The sequence below is a fragment of the Odocoileus virginianus genome, chromosome 16 (assembly GCF_023699985.2).
Source record: "Odocoileus virginianus isolate 20LAN1187 ecotype Illinois chromosome 16, Ovbor_1.2, whole genome shotgun sequence".
NCBI lineage: Eukaryota > Metazoa > Chordata > Mammalia > Artiodactyla > Cervidae > Odocoileus > Odocoileus virginianus.
The window spans coordinates 51,509,854-51,535,993 of NC_069689.1; the positions used below are offsets into that span (position 1 = coordinate 51,509,854).

Here is a 26,140-nt window from a genome sequence, read left to right on the forward strand (position 1 = left end):
TTTCAGGCAAGAATACCGGGGTGGGTTGCCATTTGCTTCTCCAGGGGATCTTCCCGACCCAGGGTTGAACCCACGTCTCCTGTATGGGGAAGAGTGGAGCCTTAGGCTAAGGCCTCCTGTGAGTGAGGCAGTGTGCTCCCTCTGTGCACAGAGTGCCTCAGTTTACCTGCACAAGAGAACAGTAAGGAAGAAATCACCTCCATTTCACCGACTAAGAGACAGAGGTTGAAAGGGGGTATCAGTGATAGTTCTGTCAACAGCCACCTGTGTGCCCTTGAGCAAGTTGCTTCTCCCTGCTGAACCCACTCTTCTCGTTTATACGATGACGGGGCACAGACCAAGGGATCACCAAGACAGCCTCCAGGGGTTCCCAGGCGGCTCGGTGGTAAAGAACCCACCTGCCAATGCAGGAGACGCAGGTTCGACCCCTGGGCTGGGAAGATGCCCTGGAGGAGGGAATGGCAACTCACTCCAGTGTTCTTGCTAGAGAATCCCATGGACAGAGGAGCCTGGTGGGCTATAGTCCATGGGGTCACAAAGATTCAGACATGACTGAGCGACTAAACAACAACAACAAAGACGGCCTCCAAGTTCCATATAATCCAGAAGTGGGAAAACAGCCACTCTCGTTGTCATCACTTTTGTTTCCCATCATGGTTTTTCTCCTGCTTGGATTTAGAATGAGAGTGTGGTCCAACCTCTTTATCTCTAGTAAAACCTTCCACTTACCCTATGCTGAGCCCCTTTATTTTTTTTTGACTTAAAAAAAATTTTGACCCCATCACATGGCACGCCAGATCTTCCTTGATCAGGTACCAAACCCATGCCCCCTGCGCTGTGTGTGGAGTCTTAATTATTGGATGGTCAGGGATGTCCTGAAGCCCTGTAAGTGTAATGTGCAGGCTCAATGGCACTGAGCCGAGCTTGGGGGGACCCTGTGACAGGGAGACAGGGAGAGTGCAAGGAGGAGAAGGATCCACAAGAGCAGCAGCTGGTCCCTGCTAAGTGCTTATCTACGTTGGCTTAACCACCTCTAGCAACGGGGAGCTCATCCCCTCCTGAGCTAGTCCATTGCACTTTCAGCTTTAACTCAATGCTTCTTACCCTAGGCTGCCCACTGGAATCACCTGCAGCTTTAAGAGGACCGAAGCCTGGCTCCCAGCATCCAGGTGCAGCCTGGACACTGAGATTTTTAAGACCTCCCCCAGTAAATTCAACGGTACAGCCAAGGCTAAGAAGCCCTGCTCAAACTGGGAGGCAGTTCTGCTACGAGAACCTAAGAAGGAGATTTACTTAGAGAAAAGAGAGGGGTAAAAATAAGCACGAGGCATAGTCACAGAGTTTTAAAGATAACTGGGCCTGGAGAACTCACCCAGCTTAACAACCTGGCAAGGGGATATAACAGAGTGAGCTGGGACATGTGTGGAGGGAAAACTGACACTGGCCCCTGTGTTGTCAAGGCAACAGGGAGCAGCATGGCCTGTGGCATGTCATAGGGTACCCGGTTTTACGGTTGTCCTGTGTGGTGTCAAATTTTCTAATTTTTTCAAAGCTATCCGAAATCTGGATTTTCAAGCAAATTATCCAAATTTTTAAATGCTGGCAACTGATTTAAAACATTAAAAAAAAAATCACGTGGGTTCCTCTTGAGTGAGTTAATAGACCACATCTGTGAGTAATCCACGGGTCTCCTGGATCAAACTCGTTTTCGTCTCTCAATATACAGAGGGAAAATGAGAATCCAGGGTGACCCGCCTGAGAAGAGGCAAACTTCTCACGCAGCTGGTCACACAGAGCTCGGATAAGTGCAGCTTCCCCACTCCTGTTTCCTGGGCTGTTTGCGCGCCATGGTGATTCTGCGGGGGAGGGTGTCAGGGCTGAGATGAGCTGGCTGCAGCCGCTGTTGACGCTATCCAGAGACACACGAGCCATGGGCTGTGTCCCCACATGGAAGCATCTCACAGGCTGCTCACTTTCTGAGATATTCAAGCCTAACAACAGCCACATGCCATATTCGGGATTTGCAGTTTGTTTATTTTCTGATCGCAAGGCTTTAGCAGGGTAAGACCTTTAGAAATTACTTTTTTTTTTTTTTCCTGGCTATCGATGCTCTGCCCAGAGAGGGGCTGGGAAGAATGAAATCAGTGGGGAAACGTCCAGGTAGCTCCTAGGTGGGTCTGAGGTTACCCAGACCTGTGCTATGCCCTCCTCATAGATACGCCTGTCCCCTATGTGTCCTCTGGGTGAACTCTCCCCCCACCCCCGCCGCCCCCAAACTAAGCTCATGAATCACGTCTTCCTGGAAATGCTCCCTTTGTTCCCCTCTCTTCTCCTCTGCTCAAACTGAGTTAGTCATTCCCCCGTTATTACCATGCGTTTTGTTCCCATGTTTCCTGTGCTTCTCAACCGGGGCTGATCCTTCATGACTGTCTGGGTTGGGCTTCCACTTGAAACTACACTGTGATCTCCCCAGGAATGGGGGCCATGCCTCACCCTCCTTTGTGGAGCGATCTGAGGCCCCTGGCTCGGTGTGTGCTGCAGGCAAGGTACTGTGGCAGAGACAGCATCAGTCTTCCCTGGGCTCGCCTACATCTCTTAGCATCCCTTGTCAAGGAGCTGGGGCCATGTGACCAGTTCTGGCCAATAGGCTGCAGCCGGAGATGGCCCCTGCTGGACTAATGGTTCCTCCAGTGCTTTTTTTCCTGCCTTGGAGAACCTCAGTGACTCCTGGAAAGATGTCAGCCTAAGATAGAAGAATCCTAAGTCCTTGAATCGCTGGTTGGAAGAGAGCCCCCGCCAACCTGCATCACACTTTGCGAGGATGAGAAACTTTTGTTGTGTGAAACCACAAGGGCTGCGGGGATTGTTACTGTAGCATAAACTAGAACTGATTATCCTGGCTTCCACGGCGCTCAGCAAGTGTTGGACTTAAATGGAATTGAAAAAGGGGAAGTGGTAGAAAAGGAAGGGGCGGCTAGCAGTGCACGCAGCTTTGTGAGTCTGATTGGCTGGGACAGGAAGAGAAAGGCCCAGCCTCTCAGATCTGCTGCCCAGGATCACTCAGGGAAAGATATTAGGAGCAGGAGAGGATCCAGAGTGAACTGAGCGCAGAGGCAGGAGGGACCCTCTAGTTTCCGACTCTGCCTGTCTGGGTAAACAAGAACTCCTGAGCGAGGTCTGACAGGGACATGGGGCCGCCGTCTAACGAGCAGCTTGTTCTAGAAGCCGGCAGGGTGATGCAGGAACAAATCACTCTCCATTTCCTTTATCTCTCCTCAGCCACCCTGGCCAATTTAGAGACGGTGTGCGTTGCCGACTTGTAGACGATTTCTTTTCCTTAGGATAACAGCTGGGTGTTAAAACACAAACTAATTAATTTTGCCTTCCCAAATGAGGTTAGCTGGGTGTATCCGGGATGCTGCATTGACAATGCACCTTTAATATCCCAGTCTGGAGGTTTTAATTAGAAGGCAAAGTAATCTCCAAGAAAGCAGTAATTATTTTTCAAAGCGGTTACCCCAATTGCCAAGACGATTAAGCGCCATGTTTTACGAGCGTGGACGGCAATAAATGAGGAGGGCCAAAAATCATCGCCAAACTGCCTTTTTGTCTTTCTCCCTGGATTCCCATGCTCAGCACATGGCGGTTGCCACGGTCAGAAAAGGTGGCCAAGAGGGCTCTCTTGAAGCTGAGAGCACTTCGTGGGATATGGCTCATAGCACCCCTAAGGAACAGGAATGTGTCACAGGTGGTCACCGATGGACTCTTGGGGATGCTTTGCACAGATCAGCAGCAAAGCCAGGAGCAGGGCTCTCAGACAGCCTGGTCTCTTGTCAACTACATCGCCAGCCAGCAGTGACCCCACAGCCCAACACTGTCCTTTCCGTGGCAGCACATGAGAGCTCTGGCGTCTTGGGGGGATCTCAGGATGCGGCTTTCCAGCTTTGTGGAAGTGGAGATGGGAGGTTTGTTTCAGAGGCTGGGGATTCTTGAGGCCGATGCCTGGTCTCCAGGCTTCCATGCTCAATACCCAAGTCAGCGCTCTCACTCCAGTGATCCAGACTAGCCTCAAGTCTGACCACGCCAACAATAGAGCCCCCGTGACTCCTGGGGTCCACAGGAGGACATCCAATACCCTTAGCCCAACTGGTGAAGCCCTTGAGATCTGGGCCTGAAATCCCTCCCACCACCTGGCGTGCCCAGCCACACCATTAGCAGGGACTTCTGGCTTCTTCCAGGACACCACTACCTCCTACTTCTCCTGACTCCTTCTTACAGTCTCAGCTTCAATGCCACTTCCTGCAGGAAGCCTTCCAGGACCTAGCTGGATGCTTCTGGGTCCTGTGTGCTGTTCTTTTCCTATCCTAGCACCGACCACACTATAATGACTTGTTTACTTGTCTTTCTCCTCCCCTACAATTTAAATTTCTAAGACAAGTGGGTTGACTCTCTGCTTCCATATTACCCCAGATCTGAGTATAGCTCATCCACAAAGTGGGTGCTTCACAACCTTTATTTAATGAAGCAATGAGTGAAGATGAGCAAGAAGAGGCTAGTGTCTCCCTTTGGGGGAACTGGCAGGAGAGGTGGAGTCCGGCCTTACCCTAAACCCTTCTAGGGAGACTCTGAATCCTCACATGTGAACGGCAGGCTTACAGCATCCTAGACAGTATGTTGCCCAAAGAAAGGAGGAAAAACAAGATGCTGGTTACTTAAGGGGTTCCTCCTGCTACATATGGGTCGGTGAGCTCCCTGCTCAGGGTGTCAAAAGACAGCCACTCTTGCATAGGTATTGCGTATGTCCCTAGGGGCCATGTGGGGACCTGGCAAAACCATTTCCTGGGGGTTTAAACCTTCTGGCTAGGGCTTTCCTGGTGGCTCAGTGGTAAAGAATCAGCCCGCCAATGCAGGAGACGGGTTTGATTCCTGTTCCGGGAAGATCTCACCTGCCTTGGAGCAACTATGCCCGTGCGCCGCAACTACTGAGCCTGTGCTCTAGAGCCCCATGAGCCACGACTCCTGAGCCCACATCCTGCAGCTACGGAAGCCCGTGCCCCCTGGAGCCGCTGCTCAGCCACTGCAACGAGAAGCCTGCGCAGCAACTAGGGAGTGGCCCCATCCCCCGTGACAGAGAAAAGCCCAAGCAGCAACAAAGACCCAGCACAACAAGAAACAAAACAAACACCTTCTGGCTAGATTCTAGAATCTAAACTGATGCCACTCCAAACAGAAAATATATATTTATACATTTAACCTCATTTATAATGGAAGGAATCCAATTTCACACAACAATCAGATGTCCTTTTTTTCACCACATTGGCAGAGATATCAGGTATTAATAATATGTCATGTTGGCGAGGTTAAGGGAAAACAGGCATTTTCAATAATCATAGGTGGAAGTGTAAATTGGTACCTACCTCTAGGTTGGGCAATTTGGCAATCTCTAGGAAAACTAACAATGTGTGTAGCAAAAACCATCTCTTTGTAGGAACAGCACATCTAAAAAGCAAGCCTACACACATACATATGTGTGTAGATGTCAGACTCGGATGATCTCTGTAATAATGATTATACCAGCAGAAGATTGGAAAAGCCTGTGATGCCCACTGATGCCTTCTGCTTACAGAAATTATGGTCCAGATATGGCGGACTGTTAGGCAGCTGTGAAGGAGAATGAGGTGGTGCCTGTCGATATGGAATAATTTTCAGAATTTAGCAAATGCACTACTTAAAACATGCTCCCTAAGGTGTGAAAATGGATATCTCTGGAAGGTTACACATAGAAAAACCAGTTTAACAGGCTGTCTCTGTGGAGAGGGGCTCACTTTTCACTTGAAATCCTTCTGTACTATTTGACTTTTTCTTTGGACTATGTACACTGCTATTAAGAAAAAAGACAATCCATTAAAAATGACCAAATGCCATCTGTGCTTTAACACCCCAGTCCTTCCTCCCTTTCTTTTTTTTTTTTTTAAGCTGAAGTTTTATTTAAAATGTAAAAGAAATAGTTCTTGAAATACAGATGAATAAAGTGAAAAGATATAGTCCTGTCTTCCTACTAGTCAGCCAGCCTATCCAAGTACAGGGCAACATACAGTACTTCAGTACTGTAGAATTTCACAGTAGTTTAGTGTTAGATTATCTGTGCCTAGATTATGTAGAGATTCTCAGTGTGTGATCTTTCTCGGTTCTGGGTTTGCACCTCTACTGAGCATGAACAAGGGCTCCTGCTCCTTGGCTGTAGCCAAATCCCTTGGGCCCAAAGTTCTTTGCATAGCATCCTTTACAATAGATTTCACCTTCTTTCTCAGTCAGAGTTGTTGACTCAAGACTCTTCCCACACTTAGCACATCGGAAGCAGTTTTTGTGCCAGGGCTTTCCCGCTCCAGTGATCTTCTCGGCAGCATATACGGAATCCCCACATCTGGAACACTTCTCGGCACCTCCGTATTTCTGAGCAAATTTAGAAGTGCTTGGGTTTGTTGTTGGCCTGTGAGGTTGAACACTCTCAGGCTTGATGCCCAGCCTCTCACCCCGGTCCATGTTGAGCGTGCCTGCGCCCTGGCCATACCCGTAGCCTTTTGGCCTGTACTTCTCTCCGTAGCAGGATTTGCAGTAGATCTCGTCATCATGAATTACCAGTTGTACTATCTAAATTCTTCCTGCAGACCATGCACAGAAAGCAGCAGCGGTGGAAGCTCCGGCCATCACACTGCACCTCCTCAGCATGGTACACGGTCCTCCCACAGGCACTGCACTTGTTGCCGCCTCCCCAGACAGGCATCTCGAATCGGAAGGAGGACCATGCTGAGCGCTAGAGAATAGGTTGCAGAAACGGTGGCGGGAGTCTGGCCTTCCTCCCTTTCTTTAGGTAACACAACCATGAGATTCCCTGGTAGCTCAGTTGGTAAAGAAACTGCCTGCAATGAAGGAGACCCAGGTTTGATTGCTGGATTGGGAAGATCCACAGGAGAAGGAAATGGCAACTCACTCCAGTATTCTTGCCTGGGGAAATCCCACGCACAGAGAAGCCTGGCGGGCTACAGTCCAAACAGGGGTGGTAAAGAGTTGGATATGACTTAATGACTAAACCTCCACCATGGAACACACTTTCATGTTCCGTATCTGTGTTTGCCAGAGGAGACTGGGGCAAACTACTACCACGTGCCTTGTGGCCAAAGAAACCAAAACATAAAACAGAAACAGTATTGTAACAAATTCAATACTTTAAAAATGGTTCACATAAAAAAAAAATTAAAAACAATTTATTAAAAAAAAAAACAACTTGTATATTGAAGTCATATCTCCCAGTACTTCAGAATGTGACCTTTGGAGATAAAGGTCTTTATAGAGATAACCAAGTTAGAGTGAGGTTATGAGACTGAGTTCTAATCTAATCCAACTGATGTCCTTAAAGCTGGAGACAGACACACAGGGAGGATGAGGAGGACAGCCACCTCCAAGCCACAGAGGGACACGTGGAACAGATTCTTCCCTTAAAGCCCCCAGAAGAATTTCTATCCTCCAAACTGTAGGGCAACACATTTCTGTTCTTTAGGTCACCCGCCCTGTGGAGCTTTGTTACGGGAGCCCTTGCAAACTAGCACACTCGCTGTATAATACGGATTTCCCTTTCCACAGCCCAGGAAGGGGCATGCCTTGCAGACTGGACATCTCCAAGAATGCGGAACTCATCCGTTCCTAAGAGGCAACCCTCACTTCAGATGATCGTATTTGATGGAATGTTCTTCCCAGTGTTCAGAGGAAACTGGACTCACTCTAGATCAGGGGTCCCCAGCCTCGAGGTCACGGACTGGTACCTCCTGTCAGATCAGTGGCAGCCTTAGATTAAAGTGCACAATTAATGTAATGTGCTAGAATAAAACCATCCCCTACACCGGCCTGTGAAAAAAATTGTCTTCCATGAAATTGGTCTCTGGTGCCAAAAATGTTGGGCTTCCTAGGTGGTGCTATAGGTAAATAACCAGCCTGCCAATGCAGGTAGACATAAGATACGTGGGTTTGATTCCTGGGTCGGGAAGATCTCATGGAGGAGGGCATAACAACCCAATCCAGTATTCTTGCCTGCAGAATCTCCATGGACAGAGGAACCTGGTGGGCTACAGTCCATAAGGTCACACAGAGTCAAACCCAACTGAAGTGACTTAGCATGCATGCACACCAAAAAGGTTGGGGACTGCTGCTGTAGATTATTTCCCAGAACTCATTGCAGCCTCACAGCCCAAATCAGTGACTCTTTCAAGGCAGGAGCCTTCATTTAATGATTTTTGTGTTTCCCCAGCACAGGCCTGGAACCCTCAAGGTGCCTGTAAGTATTTGCTGAATGAAGAAAGACTGCTGTCATGCTCTTTGGAGACTTCTCTTTCCAAATCCTTTCAACTTTTGAATTTCTTTGCCCCGGTGGCCCCTCTCCAGCCTGGTACCCAAAACTGAATGAGGTTTTCTGAATGGGATTTGACGTAACTGAACTCCCTGGCTCTCAAAGATGAGATGTTATGATCACGTTATCCCTTTGAGCGACCACACACCTGCTGATCCCTCTGTACCCGTACAACCGTTTGGAACCCAAGTAGAGAGTCTTGCATTCATTCATTCATATGAAATGTCTTCCTCTTAGATTGGCTCATGGTTTCAGCCTGACAAGGGCTTCCCCTCACAGCTCAGATGGTAAAGAATTCGCCTGTGATGTGGGAGACCCAAGTTTGATCCCTGGGTTGGAAAGATCCCTTGGAGAAGGGAATGGCTATCCGCTCCAGTGTTCTTGCCTGAAGATTTTCATTGACAGAGGAGACTGGCGGGCTATAGTCCAGGGGGTTGCAAAGAGTCGGACATGACTGAGTGACTAACACTTTCACTTCAGCCTGACAAGAGAAATTTGCATTCAACGCTGAGGACCCAAATATTGGGAACTCCCCCAAAGTCACACCACCTGTGAATTTGCTAATCAGACAACTGATGCCTTCACGTGTGTCTGTGCTGTTGTGGTTTAGTGGCCAGGTCTTGTCTCTTTGCAACCCCACAGACTGTAGCTGGCCAGGCTCCTCTGTCCATGGAATTCTCCAGGCAAGAATACCAGAGTGGGTTTCCATGCCCTCCTCTAGGGGATCTTCCTGACCCAGGGATTGAACCTGCATCTCCTACGTCTCCCGTGTTGGCAGGCGGATTCTTTACCACTGAGCCACCTTCGAAGCCCCTGCCTTCATGTAAGTCACAGGTTAAAAAAATGGAGACAGTTGGCAGGACAGGAGGTTGGTAGTCAATCAGTTAGTGACTCTGGGGCATCAGTGGTCAACAGACAGAAATCAGTCTGTCTGTCAAGGACACGGGAACAGGGTGGTGGTGGGAGGAGTAGAGAACTTTGAAACCTCTATTGTGGATTCTAATCCCCCTCCTCCCCATCTGAGTGAGCTCAGGTGATTCTCTCTTTTAGCATTCCTGAGCCTGTTTCCTTATGAGTAAAATGGAAACAGAATCTATCTCATGTGTTTATTCCGAGGTGTGCTGACCTTCCTGTCTGTTCCGCCTGGTGGGGAGGCTGACTTGTGTTTGGGACAATGGTGATGTGCCCGTGGAGTCTTGATACGCTGCTACCTACTGTGGTTTGCTCAGACCACCTGTGGAGTGCAGCAGCTCCCAGCCCCCTGAACTCACTCAGTTCAGTCGCTCAGTCGTGTCCGACTCCCTGTGACCCCATGAACCACAGCACGCCAGGCCTCTCTGTCCACCACCAACTCCCGGAGTCCACCCAAACCCGGGTGGATGGATGGTGCCATCCAACCATCTCATCCTCTGTCATCCCCTTCTCCTCCTGCCCTCAATCTTTCCCAGCATCAGGGTCTTTTCAAATGAATCAGCTCTCCGCATCAGGGGGCCAAAGTATTAGAGTTTCAGCTTCAACATCAGTCCTTCCAATGAACACCCAGGACTGATCTCCTTGCAGTCCAAAGGACTCTCAAGAGTCTTCTGGTCCAACACCACAGTTCAAAAGCATCAATTCTTCTGCGCTCAGCTTTCTTTATACTCCAACTCACACATCCATACATGACCACTGGAAAAACCATAGCCTTGATTAGACAGACCTTTGTTGACAAAGTAATGTCTCTGCTTTTTAATATGCTGTCTAGATTGGTCATAACTTTCCTTCCAAGGAGCAAGCGTCTTTTACTTTCATGGCTGCAATCACCATCTGCAGTGATTTTGGAGCCCAGAAAAATAAAGTCAGCCACTGTTTCCAGTGTTTCCCCATCTATTTGCCGTGAAGTGATGGTACTGGATGCCATGATCTTAGTTTCCTGAATGTTGAGCTTTAAGCCAACTTTTTCACTCTCTTCTTTCCCTTTCATCAAGAAGCTCTTTAGTTCTTCTTCACTTTCTGCCATAAGGGTGGTGTCATCTGCATATCTGAGGTTATTGGTATTTCTCCTGGCAATCTTGATTCCAGGCTGTGCTTCATCCAGCCCAGCGTTTCTCATGATGTACTCTGCATATAAGTTAAATAAGCAGGGTGACAATATACAGCCTTGACATACTCCTTTTCCTATTTGGAACCAGTCTGTTGTTCCATGTCCAGTTCTAACTGTTGCTTCCTGACCTGCATACAGGTTTCTCAAGAGGTAGGTCAGGAGGTCTGGTATTCCCATCTCTTTCAGAATTGTCCACAGTTTATTGTGATCCATACAGTCATAGTGTCCCCAAATACAGAAACTTGGTGACCTCACACAAGTCACAAAACCTGTCTGGGCATCGGGTTCCTCATTTGTAAAACAGACACACGGTGTCTCAAAGTCGATTCCTACAAAGTCGATTCCTACTTGACAGTCCCATCATCAAGCACAAGGATGTCAATTTCCTCCCACTTCTTATTTTTCACTGCTTTGATAATTGCCATCCAAGTGGGTGTGAAGTGGCAATGCATTGTGGTTTTGACTTATACTTCCCTAGTGATTAGTGATGTTGAGCACCTTTTCATGTGCTTATTGGTCCCTTGTATATCTTCTTTGGAGAAATGTCTATTCAAATCTTTGGCCATTGTTGAAGTGAGTTGTTTGATTTTTTTGTTGTTGAGTTATCAGAGTTCTCTGTATATTCTGAATGTTAATCCTTTGATAGATACATGATTTGTAAATATTTTCTCCTATTCTATGGTTTATCTTTTAACTCTCTTGATGTGTTGCTCTATTGGCACACACAGAGTTCTAATTTTGACAAAGTCCATTTTTATCTATTGTATTACTGTCGTTGTTGCCTGTTCTTTTCAAGTCATACTTAGGAAACCATTGCCAAACCCAAGATCATAGACATTCGCCTATGTTTTTCTGTAATAGTGAATTTCTTCTGAATGAACTGTACACTTTAAAATGGTTAAAATGGGCTACTCTCAAAAAACAAAATGACAAATGTTGGTAAGGATGTGGAGAAATCAAACAACAAATGTTGGCATGAATGTGGAGAAACTGGAACTCTTGTACACTGTTGGTGGCCTGTAAAATGGTGCTGCCACCGTGGAAAACTGTATAGAGAGTCCTAAAAAAATTAAAAATAGAACCACTGTGTAATCCAACAATTCCATTTCTGAGTGTATATCCCAAGAATAGAAAGTAGGTTCTCAAAGGGATATTTGCATACCCATCTTCATAGCAACACTATTCACAGTAGTCAAGAGGTGAAAGCAACCTCAATGTCCATTGATGGATGAATGGACAAACAAAACATGACATTTATACACAACAGAGTGCTATTCAGCCTTCAAAACCGAGGAAATTCTGACACGTGCTACAACACCGATGAACCTTGAGGACATGACATTAAGCAAAACAAGCCAGTCACAAAGAAGAAGATACTATATAAGTTAAACTCATGTAAGTATTACTTTACTTGCTTATATGAGGTGTCTTTTCGGGGAACTCATGGGCCTGCCTGGTGGTTCAGGTGGTAAAGAATCTGCCTGCAATGCAGGAGACCCAGGTTTGATCTTCCTGGGTTGGGAAGATCCCCTGGAGAAGGAAGTGGCTACCCACTCCAATATTCTTGCCTGGAGAATTCCATGGACAGAGGAGCCTGGTGAATACAGTTCATGGGGTCACAAAGAGTCAGACACAATTGAGCAACTTACACTTTAATTGAGCAACTTTAATATGAGGTATCTAAACTAGCCAAATTTATAGTGCCTGAAGCAGAATGGTGGATACCAGAGCTTGGATATATGAGGAAAATGGGACTTGTGTTTAATGCATACAGAATCTTAGATTTGAAAGATTAAAACGTTCTGGAGATCTGTTTCACAACAATATGAATATCCTGGACACTATTGAACTGTACAGATAAAAATGGTTAAAATGGTAAATTTTGTGTGGTACATATTTTACCACAATAAAAAGTGTTTATCTGGTCTCAACTCATAAACAGGATTGAGACTGGATTAAAAACCTCATAAATATATTTTTAATAAGGAAATGAGATTATTCTGCAAACTACAGCCCGTCTTGGAACTTTGAGGTGAAGGGCTCCTGACAGCGAAATTGACTTGGTCTACTGTTCTTTAGAAACCTTTATCAGATGGAGCCTAAGTGTACTTTCCTTTCTGTGGTTTCACCCTCTGATCCTGATTCCACCTCTTGAGGCTACAGAAGCAGTCTACTCCCTTGGCCGGGGGTTGCAGGCAGCTGCCGTGACGGCAGTAGCCATGCCTGACTGCCCGTCTCCCTGTGTGGCAGAGGCCACACGGTCCAGTTCCGAGGACAGTACCTTCTGTCGTGGCTCCTGCTCCCCAGTGGGCACACAGAGAAAGCAGGGCTTGCGAGACAAGCCGCCTGATCAAGCTCGTTACGCATCTAAGGAGTAACCGGGCGGGAATGTGAACGCAGGTGTCCCTCCCTCCCAAACCCATGTTTCTGACGCTAGGCTAGGTTGCCTCTTAGCCAGCTTCCTCCTGAGCCTTCTCCTCTATGACCCCTTGGTCCTTTCTCAGGGGCCTTTGCTCTGCACCCCTTATCAGCCCATTCTTCTTCTTGCAGTAAACACCAGATAAGCTCCCATCAAGACAGAGGCAAGCCCTTCCTCTCAATACAGACACTGTTCATCTCCTCGATGATCCCCACTGGACACAAACCCTACAAGGCCCAGTATCCCCTCAGAGGGAGGGGGTCCTTGGCAGAAATCCGTCCCAAGCCCCTGAAGACCTCATCCCCCACCTCCTCCGCTTGCTAAAAGGAGAAGCCCTCCCCATTTGTCTCTCCTGCACTATTTCCTCCCGGGAGTTCCTGCAAAGGAAGACGAGGCAATCTCAGGATTAACAGCCTGTTTGTTTAAAGGGTTTATTACTGGCTCTTAATGCTATTTTGACAGGTGAAAGTGAGTCAATGAAGCTGGAAATAGCTCTGGCTGCATCGTTTCTTCCAGGTGGTTGCCCATTCCCCAGCCAAGGGGCTTTTTCTCTCTTTACCAACAGGCAGTTCATCTCCTTCCCTTATATCCTCTGACCTCCAAATCACATAAAGACCTCCTTCCAGGAAGAAATGACGTTAAAGGCATGGAGACTGAACCGATGAGTTGGGGTTGCTGCGGCAGCCCCGCCCTGGGAGGGGATGAGCTGAGCTGAAAGTTACTCAGTCATGTCTGGCCCTTTGTGACCTCATGAACGGTAGCCCGCCAGGCTCAGCTGTCCCTGGAATTCTCCAGGGAAGAATACTGGAGTATGTGACCATTACCTTCTCCAGGGGATCTTCCGGACCCAGAGGTTGAACCTGGGCCTCCTGCATTGCAGGATGATTCTTTATTATCTGAGCCACCCGGGAAACTCCCTGTGGGGGGCGGGGGTGAAGTGGGCGCTAAAGGGAGGCTTGACAGGTCAGCCTCCAGGATGAGGGATGTGGCCCCAGTGAGCCCTGGTCCATGCAGGTATCGCTCTGCTCCATCAGCCATGAATGTCTCTCACCGCGTGTTTCTCTGGGTCTTTCTTGGGAGCAATGAGTTTCTGTACTGATACCTACTCTAATGAGACCAGTGTGGGTCACAGGCTTGGGTGCCTCAAGGGGTCACCTTTATGAGAATAGCATTAGTCCTTTCTGGGTGGCTCAGAGGGCTTCCCAGGTCACCCCAAGTTAGGCTAAGGCCCCAGTGAAGATCATTCCAATATGACTCAGAAACTGCCTTACGACACCAGAGCAAGACCGTGAACTGCCAGGAGACTGGATGAATCATTAGATGCAGGACCGAGATGGGGGTCAGGAGTGTGGCGGGGTATATTTGTGATAGACATCTCATACTTAAGATGTCCAAGAAAAAGCTCTGTTTCTCAGCATGCCCAAACGCACACAAACTTCCCCCAAATTCTCCCATCACAGAAAATGACACCACCGACCAAGCATCTGCTCCACCTCTAATCTCGACAGTCACCTTGGATCTTCTCTTTCTCTCACCCGTTGAGGTCCTTAAACAGAATCCATTGGCAAGTCCTGCCGCCTCTATTCCAAATGGCTTCCCTGGTGGCTCAGAGAGCAAAGAACCTGCTGCAATGCAGGAGACCCAGGTTCTATCCCCGGGTCGGGAAGATCCCCGGAGAAGGGCATGGCAACCCACTCCAGTGTTCTTGACTCGAAAATCCCATGGCAGAGGAGCCTGGCGGGCTGCAGACTGTGGCTTTCACAAAAAGAGTTGGACATGACTGAGCAACTAACACTTAGACGCTACTCTAAATGTTCTAGCAAATCTGGCCACACTGTGGCACATTCACGCCCAGCATCTCAGTCTAAGCCACTGTAAGTCCCAGCCTGGACTCCTGCAAGAGCTTCCCAACAAATATTCCTGCTTCTGTTCTTGCCCCCTTATGGTTCCTTCTCCGCTCAACAGCTGTCGGAGGATCATTCTCCACGAGGCTCTCTGGGCAAGCAATACCCCTTGGTCAACACCAGCATGCCACATGCTGCCCATCTGCCGACCCACTTCTCCAGGACACGAGGCTCAGAAAGGCCAGGCGACTTGCAGAAGTTAGACGACTAGTGAGTGAGGGCTGCAGACGCAGCTGGGAAAGGCACACGCCCCCCCCACCCCTCCCGCACCCCGGGGCCGCTCACCCGCGGACAGCGTGCAGCAGGCGCAGAGAGGGGTATGCAGTACGCACGTTGACGCGGTGCTTCAAGATGAGCTCGTTGACCCACTCGACACGCTGCTTGCCGCCCCTGGCCATGAAGGCGGGGATCCACAGGATGCTGCCGTTGAGACTGTGCAGCCGCTGCAGCAGCTTCTCTCGCCACGTGGCGTTAACCAAGTCCTCGAAGGCCCGCTGGACCACGGAGGGGTTCATGGTCACCAGGTCAGTCTTGAGCCCCACATCCCGGGCATACTCCTGCACGGGGGCCAGGTTGCACCTGCCGGACGAAAAGGCAGCAATGAATGACCCTTCGGGGAAAGCTGAGGCAGCACTGCGTATCCCTAACTCTATCCATCCTTTACTTCCCTTGCTTCCTCCTCATCCCCAAACAAAGACCCACGGCACCTTCCTGCACTTTCTGGTCCCTTCTGGCATCCCTATTTCTTCTTCTCCTGCTACGTATATTTATCAGGTCCTTAGCATATTTGTGGGCTTCCCAGCTGACTCAGCAGTGGAAGAGTACTCCTGCAGAAGATGCGAGTTTGATCCCTGGTTCGGGAAGATCCCCTGGAGGAGGAAATGGCAACCCACTCCACTATTCTTGCCTGGAGAATCCCACAGACAGAGGGGCTGATGGGCTACAGCCCATGGGGTCGCAGAGTCAGACACGACTGAGCACACTCTCTCCAGCACATTCACAGAAACTTGGTACAGTGCCTGCCTTCTGGCACTCAGGATCTTGTAGAAGAGCCCTCAGCCCACATGATGGCCATGCTATAAGCAAGTGTGACCTGGTCACATCAGGTGACAGAGCGTGGGCTCCAAAGACACGCTGGGTTCAGAATTCAGCTCTGATACTTTCTACCTGGGCTCCCCAGGTGGCGCTAGTGGTAAAGAACCTGCCTGCCAATGCAGGAGACACAAGAGATGCAGGTTCAGTCCCTGGGCAGGGAAGATCCCCTGGAGGAGGAAATGACAACCCACTCCAGTATTTTTGCCTGGAGAATCCCATGGACAGAGGAGCCTGGCGGGCTACAGTCCATAAAGTCACCCAGAGTCAGATACAACTGAAGCAACTTAGTACATTCTACCTGTGTGACTCCAGGTCACCTGCTCAACCCCTCTGCTTTCTGAGAGCTTCCCCACTGCCTAAGGAACAGCCACAACAGCTTCTGTGATGGAGATCTCAGCAGGACCCCCTCCTAGGGATGAAAGCAGTGCCTAGACATCCATGGTACTTCGAAAGCTGCTGGACCACAGGGAGAGCGCAGTACATGTGTAGTTACCAGCATCCTCCCAGGGAGGAGGTGCTTCGGGTGGTCTTCCAGAGGTGGGAACCGTGGCAGGAAGTCTAGGAGGATGGAAGAGCAGAAGCCCGTTTGTGGATGAGGCTCCTCAGGAGAGTGTTTCTCCAGCTTGCAAGAGCTGGAGAATCACCTCAGGCACTGGTTAAAAATACAGACTCCCCAGGTCCCTCACCTGGAGATCTGGATTCAGCAGGCGAGTTGAGGAATTGATAGCTATTTTTACAAGTTCTTCAGCTGAGTCTTATAACCGGGCAGCTTAGGAAACATCACACTGTGGCCCTAGTGAATGTATCCCTGGGGCATAGAGGTGTGGACCCGTGCTGGTACGTAGGGGAAAGCTGGTGATCTGATCTGAGAGAGGCACATTGTGCAGTGGGGATGAGGCTGGAGCGGCAAGCAGAGTGAGATGGCAAAGGGCCTGTGTGTCGGGGGTGCTGCCATCTGGCATCAAACGGGGGTGTGTACACAGCCGGGCCATTTGACTTTTGTCCCTAAAGACCACACAAGGCTGCCCCACAGACACGCAGATCTGCAAGAGCCACGGAGTCCAGGTCAAAGGACAACCACATGTTGCTTCAAGCGGCTCCCTCTTTTCTGAGTGTGTGTAGACCACTGCGGATGTGGGTCCCAGCAGAGGCAGAGCAGGCTGTGGCTGGGCCTCTCCAGGTGTGGTCCACGCATCGGCACAAGGGTATTAGTCAGGCCTCACCCCAGCCCTGATGACCCTGCCTCTTGATAAGTTCAGGTGGTTCATACACTCATTGAAGTTCAGAGACCACCAGCCCACCTACCCATTTTACAGATGATGAAACCGAGGCCCAGAAAGGGGAGTGACACACTCTGAGTCAAGTGACAAAAGGGTAGCAGAGCCAAGACCAGACTCCGGACACCACGCTGCTCATCTCTCTGTGCAAGTGTCCAAAACAAAATGTTGACTAGAACCTGCCGCGGCCTCTGGAAATCTTGGGCCCGGGCTGGGTGGAGCAAAGAAAGATCACCGTGAAAATCAGGTCACCTCTGCCCTGGTCCCCAGGAGGTGACTGGTCCCTCTGCATCTTTAATATTCTTCCTACCAAGGCCTTCCCTGGTGGCGCAGGCAATGCAGGAGACCCTGGTTTGATCCCTGGGTCGGGAAGATCCCCTGGAGGAGGGCATGGCAACCCACTCCAGTATTCTTGCCTGGAGAATCCCATGGACAGAGGAGCCTGGTGGGCTACGGTCCATGGGGTCACAAAGAGTAAGCAACTAACACTTTCACCTACCCTCACCTCTTCTCTGGCTTCTGATCAGACAAACCTGCCACTTCCCTCCGCTTCTCCCCTCCGTCTTCAATCTTTAGACTCAAGGGCTTTGAAAAAAGGGACTGAGCCACAGGGGATGCCAGGCACAGACAGAACCAGGCAAAGGATAACAAAACAAGGGTGGGTGCCGGGCCGCGGTGGCGCACCCATCACAGCGGACAGAGGAGTCAGGACACCATCTGGTCCCACGTCCTGAGGTCCAGGGGGCTCTGTGATAAGGCCACTTCCCAAAGCCGAGGACAAGGCTCTCTTTGCATCAAGACGGGCCCAACAGAAACGTGAGACACGGTTCCGCCAGGGCCGGGGTGTGTTTGGGATGAAATTTGAGGCTCTGTGTGCCCTACTTTTGATCAGGGGACAGCAAGGCCTTGTTTCTGAGTCTGGGTTGGGGGGTCAGATGTCAGGGCCATGGGTAACTGGGTCCAAATGTGTCCCCAGGTGACTGGAAAATGCGAGCTGATACTTTGGAGAGAGTACAGTCATGTACAAATCCAAATTTCTCTGTTGCCCCCTCACTTCCCAGGTTTTGTCTACAGGGTAATAAAGATACTAGTAGCATACAGCTTAAAGAGTTTTATAAGCTTGGACCAAAAACTGGCCAAGAGACTTTTTTTTTTTACCGACATTTTGTACTGGGCTCTATCCAGGGGTCAGCAAATTTTTCTGTAAGAGGCCAGATATTATTTTAGGCTTGTGGGCTGTATGCTGTCTCTGTTTTGATTCTTCAATTCTGCCCAACTAATCCACTGCCATGAGAAAACAGCTGTTGAGGATACGAGAATGAATGAGCTTGGCTGTTGTTTCAATAAAACTTTATTGATAAAAACAGGCTGTGGGACAGAGTCTGCCTGCTTCTGTTCTAGATCAGCGATACTCAGTCTTGGTTAAACATCAGAAGCCCTAAGGCTCCCTGGGCTCTGACCCTTCAGATGGATTTAAATCGCCTGGGGCACAGCCTGGACTTTGGGACTTTTCAAGGCTACCTGAGCAATTCTAATGCACAGCGATCTAAGCCAACTAGCCTGGTTTCAGCCTCTTGGGATAACTGGCAATGCCTGCCACTTTGGGTCCATAGTACCTATTGCGGTTACCTGATGACAAAGCTGTGGGTGTCAATCTCCTGCCCACAGCCGCTGTTCAGCAAGACCCCGGAGTTGCCCACGATGGCACACGTCCCGAAGTGCTTGTTTTTCAGTGGAGACGTTCTGGGGAGGAGCTCATAGAGGTTCTGGGACACGTTCATTGTGCTGTCTCGGTCGAAGATGTAATGAATAATGTCTCCAGGTTTCAGGGTCCCCTTGAGTACAGAAATGTCCTTTTCAGCATCCAAGAACTTTAAGATTTGCTTCCTGCAAAAGCCAAACACACATGAGGAAAAAGTCTGCTGTTGCCAGCTGCCTTTTGCCCACCTGGCTTTTCCTCTCCTCGGTCACCCTGCAGAGCTGCCGCAGACCCGTACCCAGGTGAAGTGAGAGGTCAGAGGCCCTTAGAACAGGTTCCAGGCAGAGACTCGCAAAATGGCCCAGAGGCCAATCTGGTGGCTGTGCTCACACCCGCTTTCTAAGAGAAGACACCCGCCCTGGGAAATGCCGTCATTAGGACTCAGTGCGAGCTCATCATGGAGGGACCTGGAAGGGTGACCCATCGAGCTGGTTTGCCTAGGAAAGCACGGTCTTAGACTGAAAGCTCTGTGTCCCAGGGGCAAACTGTGTCCCTGAACCTTGGGCAAACCCAGACTGCAGTCATCCTATGTCAGACCCCCTTCTCTGAGCGGGATACAGGGTCACCATCTGACAAGCAGTCCTGAGTTGGAAATGGAAACCAAGATGACACGTGTCCCTCCTCCTCAGAGCCCGTTTTCCTCTCTGGCAGCCGTGTCTGGGCACAGGGGCCTCCCAGACGGCAGGGGGAGTGTCAGCCACTCCCCCTCGGTGGGCCCGAGAACACGGCCTGAAGTCTCTGCGCTGATCTGTTCTGAGCTGTGGGCTCTCTGGCCCTCCTCACTGCTATCTAGCTTGGAGTTTGTCAACTGCGATTTATGAAGCCCAAAGAGGTCTGATCCCATAGAGCAGCACTGCTTTGTGTTGAGGACAAAATAAGAGGACGCTCTCTCAGTTTCAGGGTGAGTTCTGGGGGGAAAGTTCAAGAATCATCTAGCAAAGCACATAAATGGGATAGGATGTGGTCAGAGAAGGGACCAGAATCCTCTCATAATCCCCTGGGGAATTTTATCCCAAGAAGATGGGGATCCTAACTGGAGGCTTTATTATAAAAACTGTATACTGTCCCAAGGGCTTCCCTGGAGGTTCAGATGGTAACGAGTCCACCAGTTAGTACAGGAGACCTGGGTTCAATTCCTGGGTCAGGAAGATCACCTGGAGAAGGGAATGTCTTCCCCCTCCAATATTCTTGCCTGGAGAATCCCATGGACAGAGAAGCCTGGCAGGCTATACAGTCCGTGGGGTTGCAAAGAGTCGGACATGACTGAGTGACTAACACACACACACACTGCCCCAAATATTTTTAGACATGATTCAAGTCATCAGGAGAAGGAAATCCGGTACCCAGATCAGCTGGAATTAACTTCACTTCCTATAGCGAGTCCCCATATAGAACAGATAGGATGAGATTGTTCTTCATTTCCACCAAGCTCCAGAGGGAGAGGACCATCACACATTTTGCAAATGTAAGGATTTGCAAGGTGGCTGCCCCATTGGACAGACGGTAACACTGATCCCCAAGAGTCTGTGTTCTCTGAGATGGTCACAGCCTGTGATGTATCCCGGTGGGGTACACATTTAATCACTTGAGGAACCATAAAGAATTCAGAAGGTCCAGGTTGATGCCTGAGAAATCCTGATTCTCAGAATGGCCCGGGTCTCAGCACGGCCCGGGTCTCAGCACGCTTTGAAAGGCTCCACAGGGGACTCTTAGGTGGGTCCAGGTTTGGGAGCCTTTGGCATTGCCCAGGGGTAGCTAGAATGCTTGACAGGGCATGATGCTCTTCTTCCACTGGTCTTGCCTTATTAATGACCTGAATCTCATGTTTTCATGCATGGGAAACCACCCTTGATGAATAATTTCTATCTCTTAATGGAAAACAGAGGCATTGTTTTTAGTTACTGAACCTTTACCAAAGATGACGCAATTGACAAACTAATATGGCTTGGAAATTGCTGAAACGTTTGCAATTGCTTACCCCAGAGTATTTAAAAGCAAAGAGCCTCCAGAAAGCCCATAGAGAAATTCCTCTGTGCCTGAATTAATTTCTAACTAATTATGAGAAATTACTACCAATTATTAAACAGCATTCCAAATCACTCACAGAATCTTTATTATGAATAATGTTGGTGACTAATTGAAGGAAGATGAAGGAGATCCTTTTCCCCGCTGGGTGAAGGCACGTTGTTCCTGCCGGGGTGGCTGTGCGTTTGCAGGCTCCCTATGAAGGCCACAGTCTGTTCTTCTCCAAAGGGGTGGGGATGTCCTTTCTCTACCCGGTGGTGGAAGGAGAAAGGGTAAGCGGAGATCACAGGTGGGCTTGTTCTGGCAGAAAGCTTTCACTCACAGCTGGTGCACATGTCTGCTCAGTCACTCATCGTGCCTGCCTCTTGAGACCCCGTGGACTGTAGCCCCCAGGCTCTTCTGTCCATGGGATTTTCCAGGCGAGAATACTGGAGGGGGTTGCCATTTCCTTCTCCAGGGGATCTTCCCAACCCAGAGATCAAACCTGCATCTCCTGCATTGGCAGGCAGTTTCTTTACCACTGAGCCACACTGGAGTGAATGAAAGTGAAAGTGTTAGTTGCTCAGTCATGTCTGACTCTGTGACCTCACGGACCATCGCTCACCAGGCTCCTGTCCATGAGATTTTCCAGGCAAGGATACTGGAGTGGATTGCCATTCCCTTCTCCAGGGGATCTTCCCCACCCAGTGAAGGAATCTGGGTCTTCTCAATTGCAGGCAGATTCTTTATCATCTGAGCCACCAGGTAAGCCTGGGGTGAATAGGGGCTCCCCCATATACATGGGGCTTCCCTGGTAGCTCAGCTGGTAAAGAATCCACCTGCAATGCAGGAGACCCTGGTTCGATTCCTGGATTGGGAAAATCCCCTGGAGAAGGGACAGGCTACCTACTCTAGTATTCTTGGGCTTCCCTTGTGGCTCAGCTGGTAAAGAATCCGCCTGCAGTGTGGGAGACCTAGGTTTGATCCCTGGGTTGGGAAGATCCCCTGGGGAAGGGAAAGGCTACTCACTCCAGCATTCTGGAGAATTCCTTGGACTGTATAGTCCATGGGGTCGCAAAGAGTCAGACACGACTGAGCGACTTTCACTTAACTTTCACTTTCCTAACCCTTGAGAACTGTGAGGTGCTATATTTGGAAACAGCATCTTTGCAAATGTAATTAAATTAAGGATCTCGAGGTCATCTTGATTACTCCGCTGGGCCTAAATCCAACGACAAGTGTCCTTATCAGAGACAGGAGAGGGGACACACAGACACAGAGGGAAAGGCTCTGTGAAGACAGGGTAGAGACGAGTGGCTCAGCCACACGATGGGGAGCGCCTGGAGTCAGCAGAAGCTGGAAGGGTGAAGACACTGTCTCCCCTGGAGCCTTCAGAGGTTGCACTCACAATTCTGGCCCCCAGAACAGTAAGAGAATGCATTTTCTTTTGTTTGAAGCCACCAAGTTGGTAGAAATTTGTTACAGCAGCCTCAGGCCTAGTGCTCCCCAGGGCCACTGACCGGGGGTCAGTAAGGGCAGGCTGGGAGCTGTTGGGATGCAAGACGAAGGTCGGGCCCCCCACCACAGGGATCTCAGAAGAGACCCTGAATGAGGGGGGCAGAAGGGAGGTGACAGGGGTCCACTCCTTCAGGCGCTTTGTCAGCTGCCAGCCCTCCCAGCTCATCCTCCCTACTCCCCACACCTCCTCAGGTCCCAAAGCCAAGCTTCAAGAACCAGGGGGTGGGGGGCATTTTGACAGTGAGCCCACCTGGAGGGGGCAGCTCCCTACTCTGCGTGGTGGCCCTTCTGGCGGCTAAGGTCCAGGCTGACTCCCGGGCCCCGCCTCCCGTTCTCGGCCTCCCCGCGATGTCAGAGCTTTCCCGCCTGGTCCTGGCTCCCACACCATCATCCCCTCCTCCCCTCCTCCCGAGGGGTGCTCCAGCAACACTGAGCACAGACACCAGACTTCAGGCAGCAGCGTGGCATGCCTGGCAAACTCCTAAGTATCCCTCAACACCCACTGCTCCTGGCAAGTGTCTCCTGGCCGGCCCTCTCAGCCCCCTTACCAAATGAAGCGCTCAGCTCAGTAGGAGCTTTCCCACCTATTTCTATGAGGTGACACAGCCCACTGTCAGTATCTCACGGCCATGCTCTAGCTTTGGGACACTTGGTCTCCTGTGAGCAGGTCTGATTCACATCAGCTCCCAGCACAACGCCTGCAAGGGAATGGATGCTGCACTGACCAGTCTGTGCCGGTCTACCGCGGCTCTGTCCAAGCCAAGTGGCCACCGTGCCGACCTCGGAATCCCTCCCCCACAGCTCCCCATTCCCACCGCCCAACAATGACCACATCACTCTGGAAACATTGCCCCACAAGGATCAGGACAGGAGGGGCTTCCCTGGGGGCCCAGTGGTGGTGAATCCACAGGAGACACGGGTTTGATGCCAGATCTGGGACGATTCCCCATGCCAAGGGGCAGCCGAGCCTGTGCACCACGACTGCTGAGCCCAGGCTCTGGAGCCCGGGAACGTCGACTGCTGAGTCCACACGTGATGACTACTGAGCCCACATGCGGTGACTACTGAGCCCACACATGATGACTACTAAGCCCACATGTGACAGCTACTGAGCCCACACACAGTGAGCACTGAGCCCACAGGTCATGACTACTGAGCTCACATGAGGCGAGCACTGAGCCCACACGTGATGACTACTGAGCCCACACGTGGCGAGCACTGAGCCCACACGTGATGACTACTCAGCCCACACGCGGCGACTACTGAGCCCACACAATAACTACTGAGCCCACATATGGTGACTACTGAGCCCACACGTGGCGAGCATTGAGCCCACACGTGATGACTACTCAGCCCACACGTGGCGACTACTGAGCCCACACAATAACTACTGAGCCCACATATGGCAACTACTGAGCCCACACGTGGCGAGCACTGAGCCCACACGTGATGACTACTCAGCCCACACGCGGCGACTACTGAGCCCACACAATAACTACTGAGCCCACACATGGTGACTACTGAGCCCACACGTGGCGAGCACTGAGCCCACACGTGATGACTACTGAGCCCCAAACGCGATGACTACTGAGCCCACACGTGGTGACTACTGAGCTCACACGTGGTGACTGCTGAGCCCACACATGATGACTACTGAGCCCACACGCGGCGAGCACTGAGCCCGCACGTGATGACTACTGAGCCCACACGTGGCGAGCACTGAGCCCACACATGATGACTGAGCCCACACGCAGCAGCTACTGAGCCCGCATGTGATGACTACTGAGCCCACAAGCGGCAGCTACTGAGCCCACACACGGTGAGCACTGAGCCCACACGTCATGACTACTGAGCCTACACATGATGACTACTGAGCCCACACATGGCAAGCACTGAGCCCACACGTGATAACTACTGAGCCCACACGTGGAAAGCACTGAGCCCACACGAGGAAGCTACTGAGCCCACACGTAGCAGCTACTGAGCTCATACATGATGACTACTGATCCCAGATGCGGCGACTACTGAACCCACATGGGGTGACTACTGAGCCCACACACGATGACTACTGAGCCCACACACAGTGAGCACTGAGACCCACATGCGATGACTACTGAGACCCACACGTGATGACTACTGAGCCCACACGTGGTGACTACTGAGCCCACACAATGACTACTGAGCCCACACACGGCGACTACTGAGCCCACACATGGTGACTACTGAGCCCACACACGGCGACTACTGAGCCCACACATGGTGACTACTGAGCCCACACATGGTGACTACTGAGCCCACATATGGCAAGCACTGAGCCCACACGTGATGACTACTGAGCCCACACGCAGCAAGCACTGAGCCCACACATGATGACTATTGAGCCCACACGCAATGACTCCTGAGCCCACACACGATGACTACTGAGCCCACACACGATGACTACTGAGCCCACATGTGGCAGCTACGGAGCCCACACATGATGACCACTGAGCCCACACGCGGCAGCTACTGAGCCCACACATGATGACTACTGAGCCACACATGGCGAGCACTGAGCCCACACACGGCGAGCACTGAGCCCACAAATGATGATTACTGAGCCCAAACACGGCGACTACTGAGCCCACATGCAGCAGCTACTGAGCCCACAGGTGGCGAGCACTGAACCCACACATGATGACTACTGAGCCCACACACAGCAGCTACTGGGCTCACACGCAGCAACCACTGAGCCCACATGCCCTAGAGCCCATGCTCTGCAACAAGAGAATCCACTGCAAATAGAAGCCCGTGCACTGCAACTGGAGGAAAGTCCGAGCAGACCCAGCACAGCCAAAAATTACTTATTGAATCAATTTTTTTTTTTAAGATCAGGACTAGAGCTGCTCTTTGGTTAAACAGACCCTCCCTTTGCTGTTAGGTGTCCCGTCAGCTCCTGGGTCACCTGCTGCCGGGATGTGACTTTTCACTTTCATGTCATCAGGGAGGGACTTGCTGACTCAAGGACCATGGGAGCAGACCACTCTCCAAAGGCAAACGGGAGGACCCTGGCTGCTGAAAGGGGGGGGATGGATGGAAGCAGCGAGGACTGCTGCTTCAGGCTCCTCTGGAAAGAAGCCATCTGTGATCTCTGTGCACCACCCCCCCCCAACCCCCACCAGGCTCTCTCTGCTGCTGACCCGGAGCCTGGCTCCTCGCAAACCCAGGGCCTCAGCTGGCTGCTCCTGCTACCTCCCCACTCCAGTCGCCGCACACACATATTGGGCTGCCGGGCTTGTCTGGGGTTTTTATTTCCAATTGATCGCTTAGAGATGAAACCTGCCTCGGCGGGAGGTAAACATTTTATTTCTATTCTGACTTCCTTAGGTGATGGAGAGCGGCAATTTGCCGGCTTGTGCCGAAGAAGGCCAAGTCTGTCTCTTGTCCTAGAGGTAATTACCACTACCTGATCCTCAGAGAGAGCGTCTGGTTGTGTCTCCATTTGGCCGAGGCTGGCTGGATGTTGTGCTTAATGCTTTCATTACTTCTGTCAACAACAGCTGGCGATGAGGAGCCATTTATCACAACTTCAGCTCTGGAAGGGGGGGTGGAAAGAGGAAGAGGGGAGACATGATCTGTTAGCAAGCCAATGACAAGCCTAATAGTTTTGTTTTTGCACGAGCTTGAAGGTAAACTTCTTC

The 26,140-nt window shown here is 50.5% G+C and overlaps 1 protein-coding gene and 1 pseudogene across 1 annotated transcript in view; both read right to left on the reverse strand.

Annotated features, from left to right (window-relative positions):
• Positions 1–26,140, reverse strand: part of ST8SIA2 (ST8 alpha-N-acetyl-neuraminide alpha-2,8-sialyltransferase 2) — a 74,915-nt gene that overhangs the window by 6,191 nt on the left and 42,584 nt on the right. Inside the window, exons 3-5 of the mRNA XM_020901540.2 lie at positions 25,906–26,034; positions 18,809–19,066; positions 15,093–15,386 (exon numbers count right to left, since the gene is read on the reverse strand). Coding sequence (XP_020757199.1) covers positions 15,093–15,386; positions 18,809–19,066; positions 25,906–26,034 — 681 coding nt within the window. The remainder of the gene's footprint in view (positions 1–15,092; positions 15,387–18,808; positions 19,067–25,905; positions 26,035–26,140) is intronic.
• Positions 5,956–6,799, reverse strand: LOC110142396 (cysteine and glycine-rich protein 2 pseudogene; annotated as a pseudogene).